At 37.6% G+C, this 15,431-nt stretch overlaps 4 protein-coding genes, 1 long non-coding RNA gene and 1 other non-coding gene across 13 annotated transcripts; 5 read left to right on the top strand and 1 right to left on the bottom strand.

Annotated features, from left to right (window-relative positions):
• Nucleotides 1–991: 991 nt before the first annotated feature.
• Nucleotides 992–4,509, top strand: LOC17891859 (protein SIEVE ELEMENT OCCLUSION B). Its single transcript, XM_023787011.1, has 9 exons — nt 992–1,292; nt 1,392–1,487; nt 1,861–2,303; nt 2,385–2,494; nt 2,565–2,707; nt 2,805–3,052; nt 3,151–3,412; nt 3,543–3,839; nt 3,933–4,509. The coding sequence occupies exons 1-9, from the start codon at nt 1,041–1,043 to the stop codon at nt 4,302–4,304; spliced, it is 2,223 nt and encodes a 740-aa protein (XP_023642779.1). The 5' UTR covers nt 992–1,040; the 3' UTR covers nt 4,305–4,509.
• A 1,508-nt stretch (nt 4,510–6,017) lies between these two features.
• LOC17890854 (protein ABHD17C) lies at nt 6,018–8,170 on the top strand. Its single transcript, XM_006297946.2, has 5 exons — nt 6,018–6,529; nt 6,877–6,913; nt 7,023–7,259; nt 7,341–7,388; nt 7,477–8,170. The coding sequence occupies exons 1-5, from the start codon at nt 6,228–6,230 to the stop codon at nt 7,924–7,926; spliced, it is 1,074 nt and encodes a 357-aa protein (XP_006298008.1). The 5' UTR covers nt 6,018–6,227; the 3' UTR covers nt 7,927–8,170.
• Nucleotides 8,171–8,969: 799 nt separating this feature from the next.
• LOC17891252 (classical arabinogalactan protein 11) lies at nt 8,970–9,641 on the top strand. Its single transcript, XM_006298987.2, has one exon. The coding sequence runs from the start codon at nt 9,057–9,059 to the stop codon at nt 9,456–9,458; it is 402 nt and encodes a 133-aa protein (XP_006299049.1). The 5' UTR covers nt 8,970–9,056; the 3' UTR covers nt 9,459–9,641.
• A 12-nt stretch (nt 9,642–9,653) lies between these two features.
• Nucleotides 9,654–9,725, top strand: TRNAP-AGG. The gene has a single exon. It is a non-coding gene; the product is annotated as a tRNA-Pro (tRNA).
• A 75-nt stretch (nt 9,726–9,800) lies between these two features.
• LOC17893544 (protein WVD2-like 7) lies at nt 9,801–11,948 on the bottom strand. 4 transcript variants are annotated; one of them, XM_023786393.1, is made up of 8 exons: nt 11,818–11,948; nt 11,136–11,669; nt 10,793–11,029; nt 10,665–10,726; nt 10,521–10,598; nt 10,368–10,431; nt 10,092–10,271; nt 9,801–10,010 (listed from the first exon to the last, which is right to left on the bottom strand). In XM_023786393.1, exons 1-8 carry the CDS (start codon nt 11,869–11,871, stop codon nt 9,996–9,998), a joined length of 1,224 nt encoding a protein of 407 aa, XP_023642161.1. In that variant the 5' UTR covers nt 11,872–11,948; the 3' UTR covers nt 9,801–9,995. The 4 variants fall into 4 exon arrangements, with proteins under 4 accessions (XP_023642161.1, XP_023642158.1, XP_023642160.1 ...); XM_023786390.1 differs by having other exon boundaries at nt 9,801–10,271; XM_023786392.1 differs by having other exon boundaries at nt 9,801–10,271; nt 10,521–10,589.
• Nucleotides 11,949–12,323: 375 nt separating this feature from the next.
• LOC111831598 lies at nt 12,324–14,182 on the top strand. Of its 5 annotated transcripts, none has more exons than XR_002834701.1 (4): nt 12,324–12,406; nt 13,392–13,510; nt 13,605–13,727; nt 13,834–14,182. It is a non-coding gene; the product is annotated as an uncharacterized LOC111831598 (long non-coding RNA). The 5 variants fall into 5 exon arrangements; XR_002834702.1 differs by lacking the exon at nt 12,324–12,406 and adding an exon at nt 12,578–12,829 and having other exon boundaries at nt 13,351–13,451; XR_002834699.1 differs by lacking the exon at nt 12,324–12,406 and adding an exon at nt 12,578–12,829 and having other exon boundaries at nt 13,351–13,510.
• Nucleotides 14,183–15,431: the final 1,249 nt, after the last annotated feature.

Here is a 15,431-nt window from a genome sequence, read left to right as displayed (position 1 = left end):
ACAAAATGTCTTTTATAAAAAATGGTTGTCCAGTGATCATCAATGTGTTGGTTAAGATATAACATTTAAGTCATGAAATTCACATAAAAAAAAAAAATACGTATAGCCTATAGTCTGAACTCTAATTTGATCACACAAAAAACATGAGATTATTGATATCATTACAATATATCCATGTACACATAGATCAACATGAAATATATATTTGATTTTTAAACTGGTGTAGAACTAGAAAGATTGGGTTTGATGAAGCCGTATACGTCAACACAATATAAACTCTAGAGGCTAATTAATAGATTAAATTTTACTAGTGTTCGTTCAAGTGATGTTGGAGAGAGAATGGAGGGCATCATTGATGGTGGGATCTTAAGTTAAGATTTTGCAAAAAAATATTTTTTATATAAGATTTTGCAAAATTTTAGCTTAAGATCTCACCATTAATGATGGTTTGAAGAGTTTTCTCGTATTTTCAACTTTGAATTTTCTTTTTTTAGGATCTACATTTCTAGCTAGTTGGCAATGAATTTAAAATCATCTGTAGTTAATATTCAAAGTCAATGATTTTTATATGCATGCAAGAGTTTTACTCTCAATTATAAAATGTAAACGATCTATACATATGACTAGTTTAATTATCCTAGTTTTTAATATTTCTACATACATACATTCCTGTAAAAGTTGCTAGGTCTATATATAATTCACAGTTTGAGGCTTAATTAAAAACTTAAATGTAGTATCGACATTCACGTGGATATGAACTATATATCTCATAAGAACCATTCTTCTGTAATAAGCCAAACAAAAAGAAAAGCAAAAAAAAAAGAAAGAAAGAAACAAGATTTATTTTATTAGTAGATATATTCTTGTACATTTATTTTAATTGTTGCAGAAGCAAAGAAGTGGATTCTCAATTTCCAAAGAAGGGGGAAAAAACGATTATTTAAGGCTAACCTCAGGCATAGGCACAACAACATTACAAACCAATATATAAAAGCTGCTTCTTCTTTCCAACTCTTTCACCTGCACCAACAGAAGAAAGAATGGAGTCGCTTATCAAGTCCCAGCACGCTCAGCAACTTGCGGGTCACAACAGTTCGACCGGTAAAAACCATTCCACGGACATGATACCGGCGACGGGACTGGCCATGTCATCAGACGAAAACATGATGCTGAAACTGATCCAACAAACTCACTCCCCAGATGCTCGCGAAGTCCAAGTGCGTGGCCTTCTCTCTCTCGTTGAGGATATTCTCGATCGTGCCACTCTTGACTCTGAAGACACCAACGCCTCCGTTAGTTTTCTTACTACACACATTCAATACATTCCTTCTTAACTTGTACTTAAGATCTTGTTCCCTTTACCGCTTTATGTTCTCGCTTTGATTTTGCAGATGCTTCCATTGCCCACTGAGGATAAACTGATGCAGTCGAGCATGATGAGCGTTCTAGATAGTGTCTCCTATGCTATTGATCGCGTTGCCTGCGAGGTATAGCTACTTGCTTTTTTACTTTTCATTTCAAGATGATCTCTGTTTAAGAGTTCTTTTCTTTGGTTCACCAGAATAATATACCAAGTTAATTACTAGGTTTTCGTTCGGGCTAAATATGGTTTAGTTGGTTCAGATTCACTTATGTATATGGAATCCATAGGTTATTCTAAAATATTTTCAGTTTGACTAAGACGTTTCCCTATAGATATATGGATCACTCATCGCGGTTAATGAATCATACATATGATATGATGGTATAAATCGCACTCTCTAAAGATTGTTGTACACGTACCACCAGCAACCTATTTCCCAACCTAACTTGGAACATAAGCAACCCAATGTTTACGTGGTGCTCTTTATTAATTTTCAGATAGCTTACAAATCTCTGACGGGGTCAGACGCGCACGAGATCACAATGTCTGTGTTCGAGCACCTCTCGAGCTTCCACTGGGACGGCAAACTCGTCCTGACTCTAGCGGCGTTTGCGTTGAACTACGGAGAGTTCTGGCTTCTTGTCCAGTTCTACTCAAAGAACCAGCTTGCTAAGTCCCTAGCTATGCTCAAGCTCGTCCCTGTGCAGAACAGAGTGACTCTCGAGTCTGTGTCCCAAGGTCTCAACGATCTCATCCGAGAGATGAAGAGCGTCACGGCATGTGTAGTGGAACTTAGCGAGTTACCTGATCGGTACATTACACCAGACGTTCCTCAGTTGTCGAAAATCCTCTCTACAATCCCAATTGCTGTGTACTGGACCATAAGAAGCGTCGTGGCTTGTATTTCTCAGATCAACATGATCACTGCCATGGGACACGAGTATGACATTTAACTTCGTTTTATCCATTTTGTTATTGTATTTCTGATCAACCGCTAACGCTAAAAAAAATTATATATCAGGATGATGAACACTCAAATGGACTTATGGGAAACATCGATGTTAGCTAACAAGCTTAAGAACATTCACGATCATCTCTCTGAGACCTTGAGGCTTTGTTACCGTCACATAGGTTTGGTTCCCTCCCATTCATGAGCTATTCATCGCTCTGTTTCCTTACTGACAAAGAATGCATTTTGCAGAGAAGCAGAGGAGCTCAGAGTCCTTAAAAGTGTTGCATTCTCTATTCGACACCACTCACATTGATAACATGAAGATTCTCACGGCCTTGATTCACCCCAAATCCCACATCACTCCATTGCAAGATGGGATGACCAAGAGAAAGGTTTCTGTGTTGGATATATATTGTCAAGGTTCATCATCAATGTAAAGTGTTCAGCTGAGTACGTAATCTCTGATCTAAAATATACGGAATGTTGCAGGTACACTTGGATGTGTTGAGGAGGAAGACAGTGTTGCTGCTCATCTCTGATCTCAACATACTACTAGACGAGCTATCGATTTTCGAGCAAATCTACACAGAGTCAAGGAGGAACTTGGTCGGAGTCGACGGTAAGAGTCATATGCCGTACGAGGTTGTCTGGGTCCCAATCGTCGATCCTATCGAAGATTATGAAAGGTCTCCCAACCTGCAGAAGAAATTTGAGGCTCTCCGACAAGATATGCCATGGTATCCTAACACATTCAAAACACATGTAATTTTTGAAAGATGCCGTGAGAAGCAAGAATTGAAGGGTGCCTCTTTTTGTGTGTGTGTGTGGTGGCCAGGTACACAGTGGATAGCCCACAGCTGATAGAGAGACACGTGGTGGAGTTTGTGAGAGGGAGATGGCATTTCATGAACAAGCCGATACTTGTGGTGATTGATCCACAAGGCAATGAGGCTAGTCTCAATGCGCTTCACATGATCTGGATTTGGGGAACTGAAGCTTTCCCTTTCACCAAGTCTCGTGAGGAAGAGCTATGGAGGAAAGAGACTTTCTCGCTTAACCTCATCATCGATGGCATCGACTCTGTTATTTTCAACTGGGTAATTTTTTTAGCTTGTTTTTTCTTCTATGTGATTGGTCTCTGCACATATATATTGGGAACAGAGCAAAGCAGGCTGGGTTTGACCTAATCATTAAAGATCAACGCATGAATGATTGTGACCATTACAGATAAACCCGGATAATTACATTTTCTTGTACGGAGGAGATGACTTGGACTGGATAAGGAGATTCACAATGGCGGCCAAAGCAACGGCGAAAGATTCCAACGTGAAGCTGGAGATGGCTTATGTCGGAAAACGAAACCATAGCCACAGGGAACAGATCAGGCGTATCGGTGAAGTCATCAGGTCTGAAAATCTGAGCCACAGCTGGGCTGAACCCCCCTTGATGTGGTTCTTCTGGACTAGGCTCGAGAGCATGTTGTACTCCAAGATTCAACTCGGTAAAGCCGATGATCATGACGAGGCAAGAAAACTTATACAGACTACTACTAGCTAGCTAGGGTTCTATAATTTGGCTAATGAATATACTGATTCCTTTTGGGGAAAACAAATATAGGTGATGCAAGGAATCAAGAAGATACTGAGCTACGACAAGCTAGGAGGATGGGCACTGCTGAGCAAAGGACCTGAAATAATAATGATCGTTCACGGTGCCATAGAGAGGACTATGACAGTTTACGACAGGACCTGGAAAACCCATGTTCCGACGAAAGGCTACACCAAAGCAATGTACGACCACCACCACGATGAGGTCCTCCGGGAAACAGGAAAACCTTGTGGCCACTTTGATTTCCACATCACTGCTCGGAGCGGTCGGATTCCAGAGAAGATGAATTGCTTCGAGTGCCAGCGTCCGATGGAGAAGTACATGAGCTTCGCTTGTTGTCACGACGAAAAGCTCCACGAAGACGAGAACTATAACTTCTAAAAAAACGCTGCGATGATGAATGAGCCTCTTCCAGCTTCTTCCTTTTTTTTTCATAATCAAAATACTTTATCCATAATAATTTCTGAATTTCAATGTCACTCTGTATGAGAATTAGTCGGTCCATGTGTGTTGTTTGGCCTTTGTGGACATGTCCGATTGAAGTATTCCTAATAATTTTCAATAATAAACAATTTATTTTCTTAAATTTTTATATATATGATTTTGTTCGTAATAAAAACAACAATTTTGAATCAGTCACAAAGATGGGTGAGTGAAGACCCACCACAACAGTTTAAAAAAAAAAAAAAAATTGTTTTGCTTATCATAATGTTTCTAAAATTCCACTTTATTTATTTTAATGGACCCCCATGAATTAAGGGGAACACCAACATTAATAATATACTTTCTTTAAATTTATTCCTTCAAGGGTTTTGAAAGTTTCACTATTACCGTCACATGTATATACAATAGTCTTATATGTATCATTTTTTTTAATGATATTATCAATGTGTCATTTCTGGGCTTATCTTCTCATAAATGTTTATACATATGTGTTAGTTGTTGATATATCATTATCTTGTCCATCGAATTATAGCATTTCAATATGTGCCCCTCTTGTCGTCGTCAATATAATGTTTTGATGGTCGATATCATCATCATCTTCATGTGTGGTCCATCTTCAAATAATATTGTATAGTTTTATTTTAACTCCTGATAAAGGATGAATTGTTTTACTATTATTACACGCGATATTTTAAATTACTCTTTGGGGATAGTTACGTTTTGTGTTCTTATTAATTAAATACACACAAAATCTCCGTAACATCCTTCCTTTGGGTACTTTCATGTGTGTTTGGTATCTATCACAAGGTGGTGTCTACGTCTTATAGCTTGATGGATGTCTCTAAAGCTAAATCTAAGGCAAAAAAAAAGTTAAGTAAATGTCAGCACTCAGTAGTAGATCGCATATGTCTAATCACAACGCGCGTATGGGACGGGGTTTTAATCTAAATTACCAACCGTATCATATTATCCCACATGCGATTGTCACCTCTCGTTCTGTCTCAGGAAAACACTTTTGTGTTGTGAGTCTATTACTATAGATTTTTACTTTTTGTAAATTATTCATCAAACAGCTAAAACCTTTTTTTCTTAGAGTTAAAAAGAAAAGAAGATGGAAGAAGCTAAGTTGAATGATGTGTCCACTTCGACTTGACTTTTGATACATAGATTAGGGGTATAGTCTTCGTTCAGTTTTCACATATCTGCTAGCTATATTATATTTACATCATCAATGGAAATTAGTTTAGGTACATTACAATTACATACATACATAGTGCTTTTCAAATTAGATATTTTATGATTCAATATATCTAAATTATCAGAGTTTCCAAACACTCCGGGGTCTGTCTATTATATTCATTAATTTTCAAACTTTCATAGCAATATTTTTTCGTATACTGTATACATTTATTTACTTTGAGGTGATTATTTTTTTTTCTAAAGCAAAGTAAAGATATTTTTATGCTAAAGAGATATACGTAAACCAAACCAGATTGAGAAACTGTAGTGGTCACATTAATATAAGTCAAAAAGTAAACTATTTTGCTTATTTTAGCGTTAATAATGTAATTTATTGTTATGAAAAGAAACAAAGAAGAAGAAAGTAGTAAAACTAGTACTACTACTTAATTACTAGTGAAGTGTAGTCTCAACTCTGAAGAGATTAAAAAAAAAAAAGAAAGCCACTTTGTCAATTGCTTTTACTACTACAGTACTACAAGTCTCTTTCTTTCTCTCTCTCTGCCTCTGTTCCCAAGGAGAAAAGCTTCAATCTCAAAATCCAGAAGCTCAAAAAACCCCAAATAAAATGCAAGCTGTGTAGTAGCAACTAGAAAGCGAGAGTGAGGAGGAAGTAAGGAGATGGGAGGTGTGACGTCATCGGTGGCGGCTAAGTTCGCCTTCTTCCCTCCGAGTCCCCCGTCTTACAAGGTGGTTACCGACGAGCTCACCGGACTGTTGCTTCTCACCCCTTTCCCCCACCGCGAAAACGTAGAAATCGTAAAGCTCCCGACCCGGAGAGGCACGGAGGTCGTGGCTATGTACGTGAGGCACCCGATGGCTACCTCCACGCTCCTCTACTCCCATGGCAACGCCGCCGATCTGGGGCAGATGTATGAGCTCTTCATCGAGCTTAGCATCCATCTCAAGGTTAATCTCATGGGGTATCTTTCTTTCTCTAATTTCCCCCTCCCCTTCCCTTCAACTTCTTCTTCTTCTTACACTCTGCTTTTTTTTTTTTTAAACTAATTAATGCCTTCTTCCCCTGTCTTTACGATGCGGTTTTGTTTTCTTTCTAGGTTTTCGTCAATCTGATTCTGATTTCTTGTTTTAAGCTGCTGTAATAAGATTTTTAGCTTAGCTTGTTTCTGTATACAATCGCAATCCAATGCTATTAAAAAAAAAAAAAAAAGGGGATTTTGAGTGAAGTTTAGGGTAAGAGATCTGCTTCGTATCATTCAGTCTTTCTTTTGATATATTATTGGTTATATTTCAACTGTGATGTTTGCAGATACGACTACTCCGGGTATGGACAATCTACTGGAAAGGTTTGTCTTTTAGCTCATCAATCATATATTTGATCATGTGATGATGATCCCTTTTTGAGTTTTTTTAGGACTAACTTAAACCCCCAAACTCTTTGTTTCTTGATCGAAGCCGAGTGAGCATAACACCTATGCTGATATCGAAGCTGTTTATAAGTGTCTTGAAGAAACCTTCGGCTCTAAGCAGGAAGATGTCATCCTCTACGGACAATCTGTAGGCAGCGGACCAACATTAGACCTTGCTTCCCGGTTGCCTCACTTGAGAGCCGTCGTCCTTCACAGCCCCATTCTCTCCGGTTTAAGAGTTATGTACGCCGTTAAGAAAACCTACTGGTTTGACATCTACAAGGCAAGACCCCCCCTTTTAACACTTTTCATTTCTTCCATTGAATCCTTTCTGAATTCCGATTTTCGTTGATGTTTTCTGCAGAATATCGACAAAATCCCATATGTCGATTGCCCGGTTCTTATCATTCATGTAAGTTAGCTATAGGTTTCAAATATAGATACATTAGAGTCTTTTGCATTCTTGGGGGGGTTCTACATATATGTATTTGTATGTGCAGGGAACTTCTGATGAAGTAGTGGATTGCTCTCATGGGAAACAGCTATGGGAACTCTGCAAAGACAAGTACGAGCCGCTTTGGGTGAAAGGAGGGAACCACTGTGATCTTGAACACTACCCTGAATACATCAGACACCTTAAGAAATTCATCACGACGGTAGAGAGATTACCCTGTCCGAGGATGAGCAGCAGCGACCAAACAGAGAGGGTGAGAGATGAACCGAGGAAAAGTATGGACAGGAGGGTGAAGCCGAGGCAGAGCACAGAGCGTAGGGAGAGAGAGAAGGCGCCAAAGAGTCAGTGGAAGAAGAGTAGCAGCAAGCTCAAGATCTCTTTTGATCATCTTGATCGCTCGAGGAGGAGCGTTGACTGCCATGAAAAGACTCGGAAGAGCGTAGACCAGTCCCATCAGATTGAGAGGGGCAGGAAGAGTGTGGATAGGTTGGACTGACTTGGCTCCGAGTAAAAAAAAAAAAACAAAAACACACACACATAAATATATATATATATATATATATATGGAACACGTATAGAGATGAAGAGTACATAGCTGTGCTTTACCAAACAAAGACATGTGGCCGTGACAACTGATTTGTAATTTTCATGCAAAATTTGTGGGATCTATCTTTTTTATCTTGAATATCCTCTATTTTAAAAAGGAGTCTTTTTGGTGGTATATATGTAGGATTTTGATTGAGAGTTCTGATTAAAACACCTGGATTGACTTCATTAAGGCCATATCCTCTGGTTTTTTTTATACTTGCAAGCCATATCCAGATTCTTTCATGTCTTGTTTAGAAACCACAATTTGATCATATTAGTCATATTTATAACGGTTCCAAATCATGTCTAAAATTTTCTACTCGATATGAGACGTTATACATATATGTTTTTTCTTTTATCGATTGAGTAATATACGTCCGTTTTAAAATTTTCAAATTACTACATATGCGGAAAAAAAATTTGTATTTTTATTATACTTATGTTTTATGTAATAATTTAAATTTTTAAACAAATAAGATCATATAAAGATATTGGAGAGATATTCAATTTATTAGGGAGACATTTTAGAAAATTTTGTTAAATGTAATAAGTGTAATAAATATTAGTTTCTAATTTTGTGATTCTGGTGTAATTTAATTACAAATTTTATCTTAAAATTTTGTTATTTATTTAAATGGCAAAGATTTATTATGCAAATAATACAAAATAAAAAGTTATTTTCCAAAAACTACTTCAAAAATGTTAATATAGATATACACCTGAATTCTATTAAACCTATTTATGGCGGGTTTCTCAATTATTCTAGGAATATCTAAACATTTCAGGATCTATTTTTGCTATAAAAAAAATAATTGGTTCTAAAAATATATAAGGATAATAGTAGAGGAGGAGTAGATGGATGTCCGTAATCTTCTCCTAAAAAAACTGACTTTGTCTAAAACAATATAAAACCATTTCAATGCCCTCTTCCTTTTCTTCATCTGAAGCTTTTGCAGTATTCATTCATTTTTCCTCTTAATTAAATAAATATTTATTCTATTATATACTGCTTTAGCTTCGGAACAACAAAAAAAAATAATGGCACGTCAATTGGTCGTATTTGCTCTTTTGGCTTTGGCCGTGGCCACCGCATTCGCTGCCGATGCACCATCAGCTGCTCCCACCGCCTCTCCCACCAAAGCCCCCACCACCCCTACCAAGGCTCCAGCAGCTGCACCCAAATCCTCCGCCGCCGCACCTAAAGCATCTTCCCCTGTCGCTGAGGAACCCACTCCCGAAGACGACTACTCGGCTGCCACCCCCACTGACTCCGCCGACGCACCCACCGTCTCCTCCCCACCGGCTCCCACTCCCGAAGCCGATGGACCCTCATCCGACGCACCCACCGCCGAGTCCCCCAAAACTGACGCTGCGACCAATGTGAAGCTCTCTATCGCCGGCACCGTTGCCGCCGCTGGAATCTTCTTCTTCTCTCTCTAAGTTTCTTTTTAATTTTATATTTTTTATGATTTAAATCAAACTTGGCGGGAGGGACGTAACCATTATTTTGTGTAACACTATCAATCAATTCTCTCTCTAACTAACTAACTACTATACCAAAGATTATTACTATATAATTTATAATCAAATCAAAGATTGAATGGAGTTATTAGTTTTACTATTCAGAACAAAAGAGGGCATTTGGTCTAGTGGTATGATTCTCGCTTAGGGTGCGAGAGGTCCCGAGTTCAATTCTCGGAATGCCCCCTTTTCTTTATTTTTTTTTGGTTCTATTTCTAATCTCTAACAAACAAAAAAGGTTTGTTAGACGATCCAGTTTACAGATTATATAAACACGTTACAGAATACTAATACAGACAGGAGATGCAATGCCATTCAATGCAATATCTCTTCTTGACATAAAAACAAAAAAACCCAAAACATGTCAAACGATTCCAAACTAAATCCTTTTTTTTTTGGGAGGGTCCAATAAAAGGGTTCCATATATATTTCTCCCCAAATGCGCAAAGTCGTCGGCTACTGTAACAGAGCCTACCAAAAAAGACCACACAGATCTCTCAGACACATACATTTTGACGACGACTATTTCACTGAAAGTGATCGAGAGCTCACTTTCTTAATTTGGTCAGTGCATTTAGGTCTCTGTTTGTAGAAATTTGGAAGGGGCTTTGCTTTGAAGCATAGTCTTTGCCGTAGTTTACTCCCTTCCTTCTCCATACTCCTCTCCTCCTCCTCCTGCTTCTTGTCCTTGTCCTGTGTCTCATCCATTGCTTTGAATTTCTCCTCTAGCTTCTGCAACCACTCAAATGATGGTAAGACATATGTTATGTTAGCTACCAAATTTGACCTATAATATAATCACTCAAAATCTCTTCTTCTTCTTCTTGCCTTTTTTCTTCTCTCTGCTCTCTCCTCTGTTCTTAACCCAAACGGTGTAAAACAGCTCGGTGTCCTGCTTTTGTTTCCCAATAACTTAGTTAAAACATAAAAACTAATGAAAAGGCACAAGTTCTTAAACTCTTATTAGTAATCACTACTTACTCCGCAGGGAGGAAATTCCATCTTCCTCGACCAGCCGTCTTAGCAGAAGACTCAGCAGCCATCTTCCCTCTGCACTTGCTGTAACACCTGATTACTTCTCTAACCACACGACAACAAGAGTTTTTATTGAGCAGTGTCGTTTACCTTCTGTTACTCCATAAAGGTGTGGACAATGATGACTCCTCAGCGATTCCCTTTGCAGACACCTACAATCACAAGAGCATAAGCACTTGCTAGAGTGGAAACAACAATAATAAAAGAATTGCAGTCACCTCGTTTGATGATGGTGTCCGGAGAGGAGTTTTGCATTCTTTGGTTGGTTTTGAAGAAGCTCTTGACCCGTCAATCTTCCTTATAATGGACACTAATCTATTGAACTCTTTAGCAGGCGTGAAAGTGTAACTGCTCTTGTTGCTAGGCTTCTTCTGACTTGGAGTCCTCTCCGATGAGCTGGATTTAGAGACTCTTGGTTTGGTACTGCTCTTTGGCTGTGAATCTTTGGATTTCTTCTGCAAGGACGGTTACAGATCAAGAAGAGAAGAAGCCAGACCAGAGAGAAAGAAAGAAAACTCCTATGTCATCAACAACATTAATTAGTAATAATTAAGTATATACCTTAAGTATAGGCTTCTCCTCCTCCACTTGTGTAGAAACATTGCCATTGACATCAGACTCAGGCATCACACAGTTCTCTTTGTCATCGGATTGTCTATTAACAAATCTGCCGCCTTCTTTTGATCCTGATCTGTAACCGCCTTCTTTTGCAAGTAATATCATTTGAGTAGCATCTGAGGATCCTCCTCTAGGAAGCTGAAGATCCGGTTTTGAGACCAGCCGATCTCTATTACAAAGTCCATTGAAATCTTGTGGATGAAGAACAGCTGGAAGCTTATCTATTGGAGGGGATTGCTGTTGAAGCAAGAGGGCCTCTTCAGCAGCAGCTTTACGAGCAGCAGCAAGTTTCTTGTAGTGAGCTTCAAAAAAAGCTTTCTTCTGAGCAACAGAGCCCGGCTTAGAGTATCTCTCGGCCTCGGCCACATAAGGGTTCTGGGAAGAGAAAGCAGACCATTTTTCCCAGTCAAGTTTATCGGACATGAATCTCCCGAAGGACACAGACTGTCCTAAAGCAACAAGAGAATCTTCTCCTCCCTAAGATAAACACACAGATTAGATAGGAGAGAGGCAACAAGAGAGCTTAAAAGAAAGAAAGAAAGAAAGAAGAAGAAAACATGTGAATGAAGGAGTATTTATTAGGGTTATATGGAAAAGAAAGCATGGGCTTAAAAACTAAATGAACCTGAGGAGCTGCATACGAGAATGGTGGCTGCATGAGACAAGCCGATTCTCCCATTCTTTTGGAACCGAACAAACACAATATAATCTAGTTTTACAGATTGAGAGAATGAAGTGTGTGTGCGATCCTAAATTTATTTCTGTAAAAATAATAATGTAATGTGATGTATGTATATGTATCTGGTAGATGAAAAACAAAATAAAGGTGGGAATTTTTGTCCGTTGTAAGGAGAAAGAAAGAAAGAAAGAAGAAGAAGCTTTTTAATGTTTAAAATTTGAATTCAAAAAATTGGCAGGCTTCTCTGTTCTTGTGGGTTTCTCTCTCTCTCTCTTTTTCTTCCGGTGGTAGAAAAAAAAGGAAAAAGAGCCTTTTTTTTGAATAACATTTTTACTAATTAATTAAATTAAAGTATTATTAGCACCACAGAGTCTGTCAGGTCAGGTGGTCCTCTCTTTTTAGGAATGGTTTATACTGTTGTTTGGTTCGAGAGAGACGACGGGTGCGTGACAAAAAAGGTAATATCCCCATGAGTTGACTCCTATAGTCCTATTACCAGAGGCAAGAGGCCAGTGCTGTCTCACTCTCACAATTGGTAATTCAATTTTAATGTCCTAAATTTCTTTCTTTTTTCTTTTCTTTCCTTTCTTTGTTACAAAAATCTTGTCTTGTGCTTATGTTTATTTATGGATATTTAGCATCCAGACACCGTTTTTATCTTTCTATTTACCTATTAACACCGTTTGAAACCAACACACCCTTTCTCCTTATAATTTGTCTTTATTGCCCTTCTAACTAAGTCTCTCTTTACTAGTCAGGCAAATCTAATGTTTTTTCCTTTTTTTCTTTTAAATTTAATAATGATCTTTCTCATCCATCGATTCCAGAAAGGCAGAAACAATAGAAAAAAAAATCTAGACAATCTCCAGTTATTTTTTTTGGTTCGCCATTCTAACTCAGAAGAGAATTTAAGGACTTATGTTCTTTCTTTCTACTCCTCGATCATCAAACAAAAAAGGTTTCAGAGTCTCACTGGTGTTTCTTTTCCTAGTACCTTTATTTTTTTTTACTTTTCCTTTTGTTTCTTACTCAGATTTGTTTTGATGTCTGCTCTTTTATGAAATTTGATATTTTTATCGTCGAAAAACCTCTCAATCCTATGTGTTTCAGCCTGATTTTTAGGTCATGATACTCAGATCTTGCCAATTTTTAGAATTTCAAGGGTTCAATGAATATAACTAACCTGAATTTCAATAATTTTGATGCTTGACCGGCTTTTATTCTTTTGTTTTTGCTTAGTTTTGGTTTGAATAGACTTTTTATTTTTGGTTCTGAGGTTTGGAAGTGTACGGCAGTTTGATTTTTTTTTGTGGAGCTGATTTGATTTAGGTTTTATCAGAATGAGTTTCCGTTGGATTTGTTTAAGACAAATAAAAAAGAGAGCTTGTATGTAGATCAATTAATGTTTATTTCTTCGTTATAAATGCGTTTAAACCCACTTTGTGAAGATCAAATTTAGATATGTGATTTCGTTTGTAGGTTTTCAATTTGTTTGATACAAAGCACAATGTAATACTCAGGTTTGAGGAGTATGCCCGTGCTCTCTCCGTGTTTCACCCAAATAGATGACAAAATCCATTGTATGTCTTCAAAAACTTGGAGTAACATAAATCCCCGTTAATTTGGTTTCAAATTCATGGTATATGTATTGCTTTTGCAGTTTCATTTCAGTTATATGATCTTAAATAGCAAGGGTTCAATGAATATAACTAACCTTATGTTTTCTTGTGTAGTTGCACCTCAGATACCAAAGGCTCGGAGCGAAGTGCGCCTAGGCTCAGGGCTCAAACCACCCCTTCATTGCCTTACCTCGCCTCGCGCCATTTAAATCACATGGGTTCATCGAACGACAAGAGGTAAAGTGTCCATATCTTCTTCATTAATAACTTTGTAAAAGTGCACTTTATCATCCTCAGTGACATTTTCGTTAATCATTTGTACATGTGAAACAAATGGTTGTAGCTACGCTTGCTTAATCTAGAATGAATTTGAAGGCTGGGATGTGGTTTTTATGGATGCATTATCATGGATGTAGTATTATGGACATGGTCATATGGATGCAGTATTATGGATGTGCTCATGTGGATGCCTTGACGTTGTTGTATGTGAGGTGATGGGACTATGCGTATGGACGACTTGATTTTATGGATATAGACAATGAAATACTCTATATTCTTGAAATTCATGAGATAATTATAAAACAAACTCATAGATTGATAATGACTTTTTGTATAAACTATTTACAAACAATTTTGTTTGGTGTATGGTTATTTTTGTGCAAAAGAAAATGTAAGATAATGTTATAACTGAAGTCCATAAAGCCATGGCTTTAGCTTCTCCTCACGTACACAAAAAACATGATTATGGATCAAGACAGCAAAAAGACAAACACAAAACAAGAATCACTTGGACAATGCATGAAGATCTTCATCATCTCTTACAAACAGCAAAAAGAAAAAAAAATAGAATTGTTAGAAAAACACACACACAAACAAATTCAAATGACTTATGAAATGTGAAGAGAATAGATCTCTACTTCTCCCCCTTCGCTCTGTATTTTTCTGCAACTTAATGCTTTGAAAATTTTTGGAAGGATAAAAGCAGTACTTATTAGTTAAAGAACGTGACAATTGCTAACTTTAACGGTTGAATCTCTTCCTCCTTTGCATCTTCTCCAACAAGGTCGGAGCCTCGGAGGAATTGTGAATCCAACCATGCGTTGAAAGTGTTGTTGTGTGGACAAAACATAGCAAACTTAGTCTTTGTGGACATATTATCGTGGGATTCAGTTGTGTGGATTGCTTTGCTATGTATACCCATATCATTAATTTATTTCTTGAGGTGTCCTCCATAATGTTCTGTCTTAGACAATTAACGATATATGGTGCTTCCTTGGATACGATGGGTGTATAAGAGGCTAGCTTACTATGGTATTGTTGGGAATCTAATCACTTATCAAAGAAACGTTGCCGCTGCTACAATCGTCACCACATGGCAAGGGAATTTTATTTTTCTACTTGTTTCTTTAATTTCTAGATTTTGATTTATGTCATCTTTTTCTCTGTTGCGATCCTTTTATTATGTTCATTAGATAACTTTGTATGAATGATGATCATGAAACATTAACTTTGTGGACAACCATTTGTGGATTTTAACTTTGTAGACATACTTTAACTATGACCACATTAAATATACTTTTAATCAAAACCATGTTGAAACAGATAGCACTAGAAGAAGCTTGATTTCAGGAAAAAAAAACTAGAGTTGAATATACTAGATCAAAATGTGATAAGCATTGGGAGAAGGTGAACAAAACTGCGTTTTATCATAGTACATAAGACAAGCTACTTGAACAATCTTTAATTCACTAGATCCATGAGGTTAGTGGTAGAGACGCTTCAAACCTTAGTTTCCTTTGTGATTGTCGGCGGCGACGTTTCTAGCGATTCCGATAAAGAGGAATGATTTGGTGTAGCTGTTTTCGAATAGATCTCTAGAATTGTTGGGTTATAATGTTTTTTGTATTGTTTATAGATGAATTTGGTGTTTTTTGTAATTTC

The sequence above is a fragment of the Capsella rubella genome, unplaced genomic scaffold (assembly GCF_000375325.1).
Source record: "Capsella rubella cultivar Monte Gargano unplaced genomic scaffold, Caprub1_0 scaffold_3, whole genome shotgun sequence".
NCBI lineage: Eukaryota > Viridiplantae > Streptophyta > Magnoliopsida > Brassicales > Brassicaceae > Capsella > Capsella rubella.
This window is presented reverse-complemented; position numbering and strand designations above follow the sequence as displayed.